Source organism: Ahaetulla prasina, chromosome 3 (assembly GCF_028640845.1).
Source record: "Ahaetulla prasina isolate Xishuangbanna chromosome 3, ASM2864084v1, whole genome shotgun sequence".
NCBI classification, from domain to species: Eukaryota; Metazoa; Chordata; class Lepidosauria; order Squamata; family Colubridae; genus Ahaetulla; species Ahaetulla prasina.
The window spans coordinates 75,012,003-75,028,630 of NC_080541.1; the positions used below are offsets into that span (position 1 = coordinate 75,012,003).

Below are 16,628 nucleotides of genomic sequence, written 5' to 3' on the forward strand. Positions count from 1 at the left end.
TTGTCTCTTAGTGAACGGCTTCTCAAGTTTAGGCTAGGAATGATCTCACGCTAGTTGAATTTCCTAGAGAGAATAGTTTGAAATTTCCATCTTCCCTACTTGTCTGTTCTGACTTACTGCCAAGTGTTCTGAAGGGCCGTGAGACCACAAATAATCCCAGCAGGTAAGTAAAAGCAGATGCTCTGGCTCCTGTCCTGAAAACACTCTATGGTTGTTGGCTTCCTCAAAGGCCCAATTCCTAAAAAACTCCTGGGACCATAAAGTCTGCTCAATATAGAACTCAGAACTTCCTTGCAAAAAGTGGGCTTTTCACTTGATTACCAGTGGATTACAATTTTAGAATATCTGAAGCGGGCTACCAAAATGGGGAGAAGTCCTGAATGTTGCCCTACATTCTTTGAAGCAATGCTTTGAAACTTTTCAAATGTGTTGGACCATAGAAAATGACAACATTGCTCCTGTGTGGCTATAGGAGGAAGAGAGAAATTATCTTATGGCAAGGAAGCCTTCTATTGCAACGAATCCAGAAAGTTTGATTGCCTGGGAATTCATATAAACTGGAATAAATGAAATTGATTACATTTTTGCTTAAGGAAGCTTATATGAATTGACAATGCATTGATCATGCAAGATGAACCCTTAGTGTGAAAAGCAAAACATCAAATCTTTAAATATTGAGTCATCTATTTTGTGTCTCTGGGTATTTAAATACCTATCAGACAATAGTTTTGCTGTTGGTTTGGATCATGGGTATCCTATGATTATAATGATATGTATAAGTTTAGTGGCCTGACAATTTTGAGCTGAATATTTTCATTACTGAACAAAGAATGACTCAAAGTGCTTTAACGATCATTTTTAATAAGGCTTCAGGTGAACACAATAACAAGGAATTAGCTGTTATTTAAGAAATATAGTTGTAACTTTCTAAAAACCTTCATTCGTGTCTTTATGAAAATGAAGCTATTTTATGAAAAATTGAGATGTAGAAATCTTGATTTAAAAAAAAGAAGACAAAGAATTTCTACCAGTTCAGGAAAGCTTTATACATATTCTGATGATCAAACATTAGATTCTGAAGTTCTCAACAGGCAAGCTGTTATCTGTTGATGGAATAACCATTCGGCACAGTTTTCTATTTAAATGTCTCCATAGTAAAAGGCAATAAGAACTGCTAGAAGAGCCACACTTAGTGACAGCATCTTCAGCAGTTTTCCCTCGTGTTGCCAAGGCAACTGCATCACCATCCTGTGGCTCAATTGTACGATTTGCCGCTCAACAGATGGACGGGCTTTTGATTCTGAGTCATTCTCCAGTGCATGTCTGAACTCCTGTGGAGAAATGCAGAAATTAAATTGAGAATAACTGCAGAGAACATTTGGCATATATCAAGCACAAAGGATATTTTACATTAAGTCTGAATAAGCTAATCCTTCTTTCATCTTACTCTAAGTGGAAAAACCTGGTTAATCTCTTCAAAGACATCAACTGCTAAAACAATACAGCTATCGCCAGCTAGAGGACTAAAATCCCACTGTTTTAAATTATGTCCGTTCACTTGTTTTTAGCATCATTACAAGACCACGTCAATGTTAAAGCGAATCAGTAGCATTGCTGTCATTTACACAGTACAGCACAACCAAGATCATTATATCTGTCCCACAGTATGTCAGCTCAGCATGTCCCAATATTCTCTTTACCATCCTTTCCTCCTCTCTTTCAGAAGGCAGCTTCGTTGAAACATTCATTTTATTGATTGGATTGGAGAACAACAATGTGATGATCATGTATATTTATTCGCCATGTAATGAATATGGAGCACATACATTGGGAAGCCAAGGGTGGATGCAATTTCCTAGTACCTGAATTTTAAAAGTATGCTATTGGATACCTGTGTATACTTTCAGAAGGAAAGTGATGTGCATGAGGTGCTCAAAATGCACCACTGCTTCATCTGATACAGACCTGAGCTTTGATAATATTTTAGCAACAAATCCTTCCTGGTTATATTTCACTCCCTCCCTTACTGTCTTGACCAGACTATAAAAGTGAGATCTGAGTTTTGCATTGTCTCAATCTGGTTTATTTGTGGATCTTTTCTTTGTGGATCCATCCGATTTTCCTACAATGCCCAAACATTTAGTTGGCCTTTCAATGCTTACGTTGTTTCCTTGGATGGATTTTTGTTTACTTAATCTGACCCCTTTTCAGCCTAAGCTACTACATGATTTTGCTTTATGTAATTTCTATTGAATGCACAATTCAATATCAGGCTCAGGTTCTGCAGATATTCTCCATATCTCTTGAACAGCCCAAGAGGACAGGTAAATGTTCTTTCATTTACTTTAGAGGTTATTTTGTTTCTCCAATTAGAGTTTTCCTGAATGAAATAATAGATCTCATTTATCATTTCCAGCAGGAGGAATTGGTAGGATGTTGCATACACACTGGCATCACACCAGGTCTCTACCAGACTATGTCCTCTTGAAAATAAGTCAAGTACAAAGATTCCAAGAAGGCTGTGAAAATATTTACAGATCCCTCACATCCTGGACATAAACGGTTTCAACTCCTGCCGTCAAAATGACACTATAGAGCACTGCTCACCAGAACAATTAGACAGAAGAACAGTTTCTTCCCGAAGGCCATCACTCTGCTAAACAAATAATTCCCTCAACACTGTCAGACTATTTACTAAATCTGTACTACTCTTAATCTTCTTATTGTTCCCATCACCCATCTCCTTCCACTTAGGACTGTAACTTTGTTGCTGGTATCCTTACGATTTATAATGACTGTTTCCTAATACGATTTGATTGCTTATTTGTTCCCTATGACTATCATTAAGTGTTGTACCTTATGATTCTTGACAACTCTTGAGAGCGTATGCAGCAAGACAAATTCCTTGTGTGTCCAATCACACTTGGCCAATAAAGAATTGAATTCTATTCTATTCTATTCTATTCTATTCTATTCTATTCTATTCTATTCTATTCTATTCTATTCTATTCTATTCTATTCTATTCTATTCTATTCCGTGGAGACAATTACAGAGCAATAGCAGATATAGTTTAAACAGGATACAAGAAGACTGTCAAAGGAAAGTGGACAGTGCAAAGGTATTTTTCTTTGATAGCAGCAGGATTGGCAAGAGATCTACATGACCAGCAGCTCACAGATTATGCTTTTCTACTGCCTTCCCCCACCTGTCACAGGCCACGTTCAAATTCAGAATGTGGATTGTCAGGCTTCAAGCCTTGATTCACTTGAGGAGGCCGATCAACCACAGGAATCTGATCAGCAGGAGCGGTCGGATGAGGAAGCATGACCCGCAAGCTCCAGGTCTCAATGCATGCAGTGGCCAGCAGAGCAACACTATTCAAAATGGCTCCTCACTGTAAAAAGGGCAAGGCCTAAGTAATTGCAGCCAGCTGTCTGCAGAAAAAAAATTATGTAGCTGTTTTGCCTTCGGCCTTTGGTAGAAACAACCCTTCAAAATTCCAGCTCATGATTTCTGTTCCTGCTTCTCCTTCCTCTTGAAACATTGACTATTGGACAAGCTGAGTACCTAACTTGGCTCTTTGACTCCTATAATGAATTTGGAGTATTCTATTTCTATTTCAAATGGACTTATTCAGGCAAGCACTCTTTGATTTACAATCTTGTCCACTGTTATCTGCTTAGTCACAGTTAAATACTTCCATTCCTTGGCAACTGTGTCTGCATACAAGAGTCTGCAACCTGAGACAGAACACCACCTACTATGGCAGGTAAGGACAGCAATGTAGCAGTTGTGCAGCATTAACAGAAGAGAAAGTGCAATACCTCACCTAGACTCTGGCCCTAGCAGAATGGGTGCATGCTTTGCTGAACAGGCCACGAGTAGTGGCACAATCCCCTTCATGTGGGGATACCCTTGAAAAGTGACTGGAATTACAACTGGGACAAGATGTGATAGACAGGATGCTAACTAGCACAAAGTATATAGATTGCAAAATGCTGAACTGACAGACCTCTATGCCTACCATTTATTTACATGAAACAATTTAAGTTACTGGCATCGACATTAAAAAAATAAAAAGCTGAGAAATTGCCTTTCGTTCTATGAGCTTGCCCTTTACTGAGATTAGCCACAAAGGCTTTCTGAATAATAATAATAATAATAATAATAATAATAATAATAATAATAATAATAATAATAATAATAATAATAATAATAATAATAATAATAATAATAAATTTGGAACACAACATGCCAGATATCACAATGTCGAAAGCTGAAACGTACAATTTATTGACATTGCGGTACCGGGAAATGCCAGAATTGAAGAAAAAGAATTGGAAAAAAATCATGAAATATCATCACCTGGCCATCGAAACTACATGGCTATGGATGAAATGTGTAACAGTGATACCCATTGTTATCGGGGCACTTGGTAGCATGTCCAAGAATTTTATAAGATACATCAACAAATTGCAGCTTCCTGCCATAACACCAGTGGAACTGCAAAAAACTGTGTTACTTGGAACATCGTACATCTTAAGAAGATACTTGGTTGATACTTAGGACACTGGCAACAACCCGTATCAACCATTAGCACCAGTCAATGGTATTTATGATTCATTTTTGAATGTTCAGTTGACTGAGTTTCATGTTTAATGAATAAAGTAAATAATAATAATAATTTTGAATATAGACAGATCCTCATTTGGAACACAAGACACCAGATATCATGGTTGCCGAGGGCCAAAGCATACAAAGCATACAATTTATTGATATCGCTGAGACGCCAGAGCCAAGGAAAAGGAGCTGGAAAAAAATCACAAAATATCAAGATCTGGCCATCGAAACTATACAGCTATGGATGAAACATGTAACAGTGATACCCATTGTTATCGGGGCACATGTCCAAGAATTTTACAAAACACATGAAGAAATTGCAGCTTCCTGCAATAACACCAGCAGAACTGCAAAAACTGTGCTACTTGGAACATCATATCTTTTAAGACGATACTTGGTTGATATCTAGGACGCTGGCAGCAACCCGTATCAACCATTAGCACCAGTCAAGAGTATTTGTGATACATTTTTAAATGTTCAGTTGACAGAGTTTCATGTTTAATGAATAAAAGAGATAATAATAAAAAAAACTAGAGTGAAATCACAGAACAGAATTCTCACCACCTGGTCAAAATGGCCCCTTGTCCTTCCAGCTGAATGGCAGTTATGCCCTAGGCCTTTTCCTCAATAATCTGTAACAACAAATCTAACACAGCAAGCAATCTCCATATCCATTTCTGCCTAGCTTGGAACAGTATTAATAAAAAACTAAAAGATCATCCATGAATGTGTCTGCACCAAGAAAGAAAAAACAACAAGCAAAATGACTGAATTCATAAGGAAGGACCGCTAAAAAGTGTTTGGCTAAACAATGGCAAGCTTGAATAGGAGGGACATAAACTGAATTCCCTGGAGTTTTGACACAAGAACCCTGAAGAAAGGATCCCAGACAAAGGAATGGAGAAGGAAGCGAAAAGGTTCCTGTAATGGGGCCTATTAAATCAGTAAAAAAATGAGGAAGAACATAGGTTCATGGCCTCTGCTATCTATACAATGATTGACAATAGAAAAAAAAATGAATAAAAAGAATTTGAATTCTTAGCATAGGGAGGCAAATATGATTTAACAGGTATAACAGAAACCTGTGACTCCTGTAACTGGAATATAGAAACCGAAGAATTTAAACAGGAACGAGAGAAAACAAGGCATTTGAGTGAAGCGTCACTTCCACAGCAAAGAAGTGATTGGTTAGTGCCCTCCTCTTCCTCCTTTATTAACTCTGACTTTTTAAACTTTATTTGCTGCTTTTTAAATTAAGACCTTCAGATAGGGAGCTTGGAAAAATTTCTGTGTGAGAATTTGAGGAGCTGCTATCATTCAGAATAAAACACCGTGGGATGGATCTTAGTCATTCAGTCACAAGCTGTGAGTCTTTTAATTGTGAGTTTAGGACTTTGGGTTGATTAACTGAGTGGTAATTTGATTCTCAATTTTTGGCATCTACAATTTGGATACCCTTAATCTTTCCTGAATGGTGGTAATCTGAGTAAAGGATTGTAGTTTTGCCATCACACACTTACAGATATAAGCAGCCTGCATAGGTTAAACTTCAGAAAAAGAAGTCCATTATATTAGAACATTAACTGAGCTGTTACAGTTATTTGTAGAAGATCTCCTAGAAATCTCGCTCAAAGGCTGTTCCCCCAAATCCTGATTTTCCTCAAAATAAATTTGCAGCAACCACATTTTTAAATTTAGGTTGAGGCCAAGCAGGCACTGGCCTACGATGCCAAAGCTTATGAAGTGCCAACCTTTGTCCCTCTTTCCAAAGCATTATAAAAATGCAAATCTTTGCATTGGCAGGTGATGGTGCCATCGCTCAAGGTGGTTTCGTGGTGCCAAATACCCTTAAACTGATATGGGCAGTAATGATCAGGTTTCAATTGTGTCTTCTCTGAGATGGCGTCAAACATGCTGGATGCAGCCCTGACATCTATTTGCATCAATCTCTGATGTCTTCCTGTATTGAGCTCTTGAGAGAACCCCTTCAAACCCCCAGCATCTTTAGAACTCTGCTTAGCATAGGATTTGGTAAGAAAAATAGTAATTAAAGTCAGTGATGGGAGTTGGATAGGAGAGTGAGGTCAGCCGAGACAAAGCCTTTTTAAATCTCTAGCAGGGGTGTCAAACCTGTGTCGTCACGGCATTGTCACGTGATATATCACGACTTTTTTCCCCTTCACTAAACTGGGCGTGGGCGTGGCCAGCACGTGATGCATCTGGCCTGAGGGCCGTGAATTTGACAGCCCTGATCTAGGGTAACCATGAGTGATGATGCAAAGATTAACTATGGTGTCAGGAACTCAGATAACCTATGGAAAATTACTTTAAAATGTGAGAAGAAAAAGAAACCTAATGCAGTACGTAGTCCCAAGAAAATAATCAGGTTCATATCTACATCTACCAACCAGAAGAAAGTATTAGAGTTCATCATACAATATTACTTAAATAGATGGTTATTTCTGTGTCATGATGGTGAGAGTAATTAAAATAAATTGCCTAATGAATCTTGAAAAATTAATAACTGGTTACAAGTATTCCATTCCCAGAGTCAAAGCTAATTAACCTTTATATGAAGAAATAAACTGGAAACTACAGAGTATCAGTTATTAAACATTTTGCTAATTTGCAACAAAAGCTATTTCATAATAGATTTCATTTGGTAGACTGATTAAATTTGGAAGAAAAGCTTGCACATAACAGTATTCACTTGTGGTGTCAGTTATTTCCTTAGATGTCTATTTTTTAAAAAATTAAATTCTTTTATCAATTTACAGTATAGTCTAGATTAAGTGAACACATTTGAGTCCCTAAACTAACATTTCATAATTTCACAAGAACAAGCGTTCCATTTAGACTGCAATGATATACACGTTAACAAGGAAAAAATCAGTAGTACTGATTTTTTAAATATATGTACCTTATTTTGAAAAGATGTATATACAATTTCAGTATTATTCTTTCACTTAATATGATAATAACTCTCACTCTTTTGGCTATGAATTTTATTGTTATGTCAAAACATCACTGATTGATTAGAAAATCAAATTTCACAATATTTTGATTTGATAAAAAGCAGTACTGGGTATTCTCCAAAGCATTATTACAGAATAACAAAAATGTATGTCTGAGAAGAAAAAAAACCCCTTTTTTTTCTTCTGGGAAAATATAAAACACGAACAAGTGCTCAGGTTTATATTAATATCTGGAAATTATGATTGAGAATTCAATGCACAAATAATGCGCAAGAAAAAGGAATATTCAGAAATATTGAAGTTACCTTTGTATTTTAGACCATTATGGAAAACTCCTTGGTTCTATAGGTGCTCAGAAAGGAGCTAGATAAGATTGAACAGAAATTCCTCCATTTCACCAAGGGAGACCTTCATCTCCTAGACTGGCAGATAGACCCCCTAGTTGTACTTTTATATGCAGAGGTCATGATATTTTCAAGGCTTTAATTGGACTGTAGAAATGCTTACAAATCTTCACCTTTTGTTCAGGAAAATATTCAAACATAAATCACCAAAAATACGAAACATAAGTCTTTGTGAAAAATGAACTTCTGTAACAAGTAAACAGTGTCACAACTAAGTATGATTTGTTTTTAATTACGTGGGGGTAGCCTTTCGTAATATATATTAGCTCAAAGAAAGAATAACTCAAAGAAATGACAGCGATCGGAGAAGCATGGCTGCTATCCTGAAATTTTTCTGCACTAGTGAAACCCCACCCCCCCATCCTATCTATGCACAATAAATAAACCACTGCTTTATTTTCAAATAGCTTAAACTAAAATAGTAGCTTATTTATTATGCATAGATCAAGCACATGCTTATAAACATTATGGATCTCCAAAACAGATGTGATTAAAATTATACGGCCATTTACTCAATGGTCTGGCGCGTAGCAAACACAGTACTATGTTCAGAGAAACTGTTGTGAGTTCAATCCTAGGTAGAGGCAGATGTAACGTCTCCTGCTTGGACAGGGGGGTTGGACTAGATGACCTGCAAGGTCCTTTCCAACCCTGTTAATCTGTAATTAAGGAGGAATGAGAATCAACTATTTGAAGTTAAAAGTATTCATTTTTCCAAATTGTTAACTGCTTTAATCTTACATGATAGTTTTCATTCTACCAGGATAGAGTCCCCCTGGCTTTATAGATATGGATTCCACTTCTTAATATCACAAACAATTGTAAATAAGACAGCAGATGCAAAAAACATGTACATTTTACATCTTTACAATTTCCATACAAATACCATCTCTGATTTTTTTAAAATTTCTATGAGATTACGCTGATGAATAAACGAAGTACCTTAACAGTGTTATGCTTTTATGCCTTCTCTTTGGCTTTGCTGGAAGGAAGATACTATAATATTCTTGGATGGATGGACTGTATGAAATGAGCAATTTAGGTAGCCCTCATGTAATGTACATTTTGTTCAGCAACCATCTGAAGTTATAAGGCTGCTGGTATTTACTAGGAGTCCTCAAAGTTGCTGCCCTCACCGTATCCCCTCGGTTATGTGAACACGATTCGGGCACTTTGACTGCCTTGCAAGGATGACCTCACAGTTTCTCATGATCATCATTTCCAGCTTTCACCGCTGGTTTCCAACAAAGAAAGTCAATGGGGAAGCCAGCAACAAATGGCACAGGGTTTTCTTGACAACAGCAACCAGGAGTACTGGAACTGCTATCCTAAATTGGCATGGTTAGGTGACTTATCATTTAGTGACATAGTTCCTGGTCCCAGTTACTGTTGGTAAGTGTGGACTACCTATATACACATGCAGACAAGGGAACATCTTTTAACTGTTGGGCACATGCTTTCACTAAATAGTGAATTCAGATCAAATTACTAAGATAGATAGATAGATAGATAGATAATAGATAGATAGATAGATAATAGATAGATAGATAGATAGATAGATAGATAGATAGATAGTTGTTCTCTGAGGTTTTTGCCGGTGTTTGTATGTAGGTCTTTGGTTATTCGGGTTTTCTCCCGCGTAAAATTGGAAGTGTCTTGGCGATGTTTCGACGAAGTCTCATTCGTCATCTTCAGGCTTCAGCTTCGTGGTTCTGGGAGCATTTGCTCCCAGAAGCACGAAGCTGAAGATGACGAATGAGACTTTGTCAAACGTCACCAAGACACTTCCAATTTTACAAAGACCTAGATAGATAGATAGATAGATAGATAGATAGATAGATAGATAGATAGACAGACAGACAGATATAGATAGGTAGATATTTGAAAGTATACTGTATATGCAAACCAACAAAAACTACAGCTGAAACTGTCATGAGCTGTTGTAACTCTGCAGCACCTACATTGTAGATACTGTTTGTTATGTTTCCTAACACAATTATGAAAATATTAGAACGCAGTACTTATTCTTATCTCACATTGTTTCTTCTAGTTTATTTTAATTAAAGCATAACTCAAGTAATACACAGAACATTTTCTTTGCAAAATGTTGAAAATAATAAAAAAATTGGTTAGAAAAATATGGGAATATGAACAATAGAACCACAAAAATAGCTTCCCCCCTATAATTTTTAATAGTAAAAATTATGGCAGAGATTCTAGAGAAATGCATATTGGTGGAGTTTATGAAGTGATTATACTTTTAGGAAAACAAATGGTCCTCTCCCACTGATTTATGTTTCTAACAGTTTTATGGTTTTTAATGTCTTTTGTGGTTATTTCTTGATTGTTTTGTATTACTTTCTGAATTTTTAACTTATCGTTCAGAGTCACAATAACAAGATAGGCAGCTATATAAATTTAATAAACAAACAAATAAAATTAGCGGAGCATCACAAAACTCTTGAATACATTGTTGTAGTAACTCTCATCACTAACTTCAGGCCAAAGTATTTTGTACCAATTCCAATTCCAAGGTAGTCTTCAAAGGCAGCCTTATGTAAACTGCAAGGCAGATTGTAGACTCAAGGCTACAAGACTCAATTAAAGAGTTGCCAAAGTTTCCCATACCAAGAAAGGCTACAACTGGCTCACCAGCTGAAGCTGACCAGAGGCTCCCCTGATTCCTTGAGCATGGTCTCCACTACTGCTCTAGCAGAGTCAAGAAAAACCTCCAAACTGCAGACCAGATACTGCTAATATTAATTTAAGAGTCAACAAAGATCCACATAGTTTTTTGTGTAAAAAACATTTCTATTTTACTGGGTTTAAGCTTTATTCCCCACCCCTCCTTTTTCCCCATAGCTTCCAAAAACCAGGTCAGGACCTCTACTGCATCTCTGATTACACCTAGAGCAGTTGGTATCATCAGCATTTGATGATACTTCACCTCAAAGCTAATGATAATCTCTAACAGTGGCTTCATACAGATATAAAAGGGTAGAGGGCAAACAGCTAAATCCTGAAGCACCCAATATAGGAATGGCCATCAGCCCAAGCTCTCCTCCTAAAGCATGGGTGTCAAACTTGCAGTATCACATTGCTGTCATGTGACTTTTTGTGACCTTTTTCCCCCTTCGTGGAGCTGGGGTGGTATAGCCTGCATGTGACGCATCTGGCTTGCGGGCCGCCAGTTTGACATCCCTGTCCTAAAGAATTCCAATCAGGAAGGAGCAGAACTACTGTGAAACAGTAATATTAACTCCCAACTCTCATAGGAGGGCCAGAAATGCACCCGATTGATCTTAGTGGAGAACCTCATTTTAAAAAGGAACAATGTGATTGGAACAAGAGAAGCTTCTTTATGAGTAGACACATGAGATAGGTCCCTCTTTCCAGGGACCTATCATGATGCCCTCTCAAGATAGCATTTACCAACTTTTGAATCCAATCAGTTACATCTCTCCTTGCTGCACAAAAGAGCCAGGAGTGGCATGGTTCCATCCCCAGATGGCCAAGCTCATGCTTATCTTCTTCTTCAGAATTCACAGACCCACATGCCATCGTAAGAGGTCATACCAATCACCTCACTGGACTCTGCTCGTGTAGAGTCTAAACCCAAGTGAGAGCAATTTTATCAGAAAAAAAACCTTTGAATAAAATCTTAAAGCTAAACCTGTTTGATTTATTATTATGTGCTCATTGTATCATCATGACAATGCCCCAGCACATGGTTTCGCCATATATTGCCTCAAATTTCCTATGTTCACTATAAAAGCATATGAATATTAACATTATAAAAGTCGAAGTCTATTATTGATTTGATGCAACATTTTGCATACATTTCCAAAGTCACTCATAATTGCATCCTGAATTATTTTAAAATTATAACTAATGCGTAAAACCGAAGGCATCTTAAGGCTCACTCTTAATGGAACTTTTAGATTTAATGGGACATGACAGTCTGACATGAAATCTTAAAAAAGTCCCATAATGATGATAATAATATTTTAATTATTAATCTTTTTGTTTTTTTACAACGCAGCATGGAACATACATTTTTCCTTAGAAAGAAACAACGGAAAAGAGAACAGAAATGCCTCATAAATTTAATGATCACTGGTTAGAAAGAACAAACTCATAGAGAAAGAAATATGCCAAAGAGGCAAAAAGGGAGAGGCGTTTGTTAATCAAATATGGGAAATGGATTATTTTTGGGGATGGAGGGGAAATTCCCAAAGACAAGGAAACTCCCCAGCCACAAGGCAAGGCAATGGCAATGGTCTTTCAACTTGTTTTGGCAATAACATAGCTGAAGCACAAGGCTATGCTAATAAGGTATATTATAAATTATTAAAACTGCCAGCGTACTGAATGATCAAATGCATTTCAGATTATTTTCTGAATAATTCTGATACGATATGCGCCAGTAGTACTAAACTTTTATTCATGTTGACTGTTTCACTTATGATGCACCTTGCTTAAATTATAGAGATTTGCATGTGTTGGTCACGACCCAATTTTTCACAAGTTCTTATCAAGCTATATGTATCAAACTATAGGTTTTAAAAAGTGTGGAAACACAAGGTGTGATACTCAGATTTGGCAGAAACCATATGCACTTGTAAAGGAAAAGAGAACAATTAAATAAAAAACCCTAGCTTAATAAACCTGCTTGCAGCAACCATACAAACCTGAAACAGATGTGGCTACTTTATTGAATTGCAGACAGGTGCTGCTTTTGTGATCCTACCTTTCAAAGGATCTTTTCCTAACAGAATTCAAAGCACTGCACAGCTGTTATAAGTACCTTATAGAGGGTTGCATACTATGATACTATATAATAATTAGTTCCTTATCATTTACCGTCAACATCTCTTTTCCTTTCAGAAATGGTATCATCTAGCAATAAACAATAACAAAAGAGAGCCAATTTCATTCTCGGAAAAGTAATGGTTTCTTCTCATCTGCCAGCCATCTGGTGAAACAATACATATTTCTTTCATCCATACCGATTCTAGGTAACTCTAATCAGTCAGTCTCCCCCCACTTCTTCGCAATTTTGCCTTGTAAGGTGACCTCAATGACTCCATCTTCTTTTCCTGCTGCTCTTCTTTTTTTCTAAGATTCCTTTGACCTACATCACCTCTCCCCCTTTTTTTCAAACAACCTAACAATTAGCTCCTCACCAAATGGCTTCACATCCACACCTTGAACCTATTATTTTACCATCTTCCTTATCACTTTTCCATCTCTGCATTAGATCATTTCTACTGGATATAAACTTGCAGCATGACCCATTCAATAATAGCAATAGCAGCAGCACTTATAAACCGCTTCACAGTGCTTTTATAGCCCACTCTAAGCGGTTTACAGAGTCAGCATATTGATCCCAACAATCTGGGTCCTCATTTTACCCATTGAGTGAACCAATAACAAAGAAACAAAAAATAAATATATATCTTTGTCCTCTTATTTTTTCTCAATAGTGTTCAATTTCTTTCCAGCTGCTCATTCTGGCATCCTGACGTTCACTTCTGCAGCTGTAGTTTTGGCAGCTCTCCAATCTACCTTCTGCTATTAGCACTCTACCAAAATTACTTTGACCAAAGTTATCACCGATCCATCCTTGGTCAATCCAAAGATTTTTTACTCATGTTCTTACTTTTTTCTAATTCCTTGTCTGCTTTTTTAATGACTTTTCTTGCCTGATCCTACTTGGATTTCTGGGATACGAGAATATGCTTTGTCATGTAAGCCCCCCACCCCCCCAAATTGGAAAACTCTTCCTGTGCCAGCAAGGCTTCTTGGGGATCTGTCAGATAATTAGGAATTGTAGGGCCTAGCATCATTAACATATTTCAGATGCCAACGACACTGTGCTGATGGACAACCTGACATTAAGACATTGATCAAACAAATATGAGCCCAGCAGCCTCCAGCAATAGACTACACTGATTCTTCTTAAGTGCAGTATACTTCTTTATATCAAACTGTCATAGCTCCAGAGTCTCCTAATATTTGCAAGAGGCTGAGATTCTTTCTGTGCCAGCTGGTGTGCATCTAAGCACCTGAGGGAGTAACTTGAGAATCTTTTTTAATTTCATGCTCAGTCAAGTTTAAAAGTCATTAACAGAAACTTTTACTTGAAATACCAAGTTGTGGGAATTATTGTGATAGGGAAGGAAGGTTTATCTGACCTAATCAGTACTGGAACAATCCCACAGAAATGCTACTAGTGTGTGTAACAAAGAGTGTTGTCCTTTGCCTATCACTGTGATTTAAACTACTGTATCTGAGCAAATTAGAAGATCCTCGGTGCTATTTTATTGTTGAGCGATGTGATAAGTAGCCAAAATACTACATATTCTATCAGGAAGAAATTTTTTCTACAATGTGTGTTTTTAGAGATAAGGCCTTAAAAAGTCACAATCTTCTATATTTGGTACGGCTGTGCTGAGATTTGGATTCAGAATGTACAAAATTGCGCATACCGCATCTTATCTTTTCTTGGGTTTATGTGATTGTCCTGAACAGATGACATACAATCTCAGGAAAAGAAGGGTTTTGCTTAAGATTTCCAACAGGTGCTTTGTTTGTTCATGCTCATGCATGCTTCAAATTAAATTTTGCCCTTCACGTCTGGATCTATTCACAGCCTTATAAAGAACTATTTATTTAGGCTTATTTAGGCTTATCTACTCCATCTACATACATTTTTTCTATGAGACGCTGCAGTAAAGTACTTCAGTTTAGGAAACATGCCCCGTTTATGACTCAATTTGTTTTTTCTGAAATCTGTATGAGATTGTGTCTGATTGTGCACAGAATCTCCTTACAACAGCTCAAAAAATGTTGTTTGACAAGAGATTGATTCATGTCACTTTTCAATGATTGATAAATATATACTGTTAAACAAGAACAAATGGCCAAGATCAACCCATCTGACTTCCTTAAGATGATCTGTATTTTAATTAATGTTTAGAAAACTTTTGATTTTAACACCAATTGTTCATGGTATGTTGCTTTGGGTCCTTCAAATGGATGAAAGCAGCAGAAAAACAAAGAAATAAATGTATCACATTGAATTGTATGGCATAGAGAGGATGATAAAAGCAGGGGTGAAATCCAGCAGGTTCTGACAGGTTCTGAGAACTGGTAGGGGAAATTTTGAGTAGTTCGGAGAACTGGTAGCGGAAATTTTGAATAGTTCGTAGAACCAGCAAATACCACCTTCGGCTGGCCCCAGAGTGGGGTGGGAATGAAAATTTTGCAGTATCCTTCCCCCTGGAGTGGGGTGGGAATGAAGATTTTGTAGTATCCTTCCCCTTGGTGGGCATGGCCCACAAGCCATGCCCACCAAGCCATGCCCACAGAACCAGTAGTAAAAAAATTTGAATTTCACCACTGGATAAAAGGTAGCATCTGCTTCATACAATCAAGCAGAGCTGGGAATTCAAGAGCCAAGGAACCTACAAGTCACTTGGAAATGGCAAGCATTAATGCCTGCTGGGTGACCTTGGGCCAGTCACAGGGTGGTTGTGATGGTGAAAATAGGAAGAGGAAGGAGTATGAGGTCTATTCGCCACATTGAGTTATTTATGAAAATAATTAAATTAATAATTAATAAATTAAAAAAAAACCGGACAAATCTGATGTTTGCCTAGACATAATTTGGCATAATTTACTTATTTTCCTCAGTTTACATCCTTTCAGTAATTCTGAAATTGACATTTTTACATTTGTGTCAGATTTAACAGATACTTTTTCTCCTCAGTAGTGAAAGTGAGGTATCACTATAACGGCAAAAAGAGAACTGTGTCTCAATCTTTGCTAAGAAGGAGAAAATATTATTGCTCCAGTGCTTGCTTCCTGTTTCCACTCTATCTGTTTTCCTTTTTTGATTATGTTCAGAGCATCTTGTGAGCAATTGTCATTTATTTTGATGTTTTGCAGGGAGCACTTTATTTTTTTTTTAATTTACATTTATATCCCGCCCTTCTCCGAAGACACTTTAAAAATGTTGGGTGCATTATACATGTTAAATACATAATAATATCCCTATCAATCCATGGCAGTCAACAAATATCTATGGGAGGCCATCAAGAAGGGCACAGACAACTTCAGATTTCTATTTTGAAAAAAAATATAGGAATAGTTTAGTTCATATTCACCAACAATGTTGTATCTGACCCATGCAATGCAGTTGTAAAGAATGATGTCATGTGACCAAGTCATGCAGTGATGATAGTTGGACAGCCCCCAGTTACTATAGTTAAGTGAGGACCAAGGGGGTAAGGAATTTACATGAACACAACTTCTGATTTCCTGCTGGCTTTCCCATTGATTTTGTTTGTAGGAAGCTGGCAGGGAAAGTTGCAAAATGTGATCACATGACCTCAAGATGCTGCAACAGTCAGAAATATGGTTGTTTGCTAAGTGCTGAGATCACAATCTCAGGACCAGAGAGGTGCTGCAAGAGCCAGGACTTTGAACACTGGTTGTAGCTACTCATTTAGCAACATCACAACCTGAATGGTTGTGGAATGAATGCTAATTAAACCAAGACCACCTGTATTTCAATAGCAAACATACACAAACCTTTGTATTGGTTTGGGACTTTCACTCTAA

At 37.2% G+C, this 16,628-nt stretch overlaps 1 protein-coding gene across 3 annotated transcripts in view; it reads right to left on the reverse strand.

Annotated features, from left to right (window-relative positions):
* Positions 1-829: 829 nt before the first annotated feature.
* Positions 830-16,628, reverse strand: part of CDKAL1 (CDK5 regulatory subunit associated protein 1 like 1) — a 333,166-nt gene continuing 317,367 nt past the window's right edge. For all 3 annotated transcript variants that reach the window (XM_058174902.1, XM_058174904.1, XM_058174903.1), the window contains exon 16: positions 830-1,331. In XM_058174902.1, the coding sequence (XP_058030885.1) occupies positions 1,140-1,331 (192 nt within the window). In that variant the 3' untranslated portion in view covers positions 830-1,139. The remainder of the gene's footprint in view (positions 1,332-16,628) is intronic.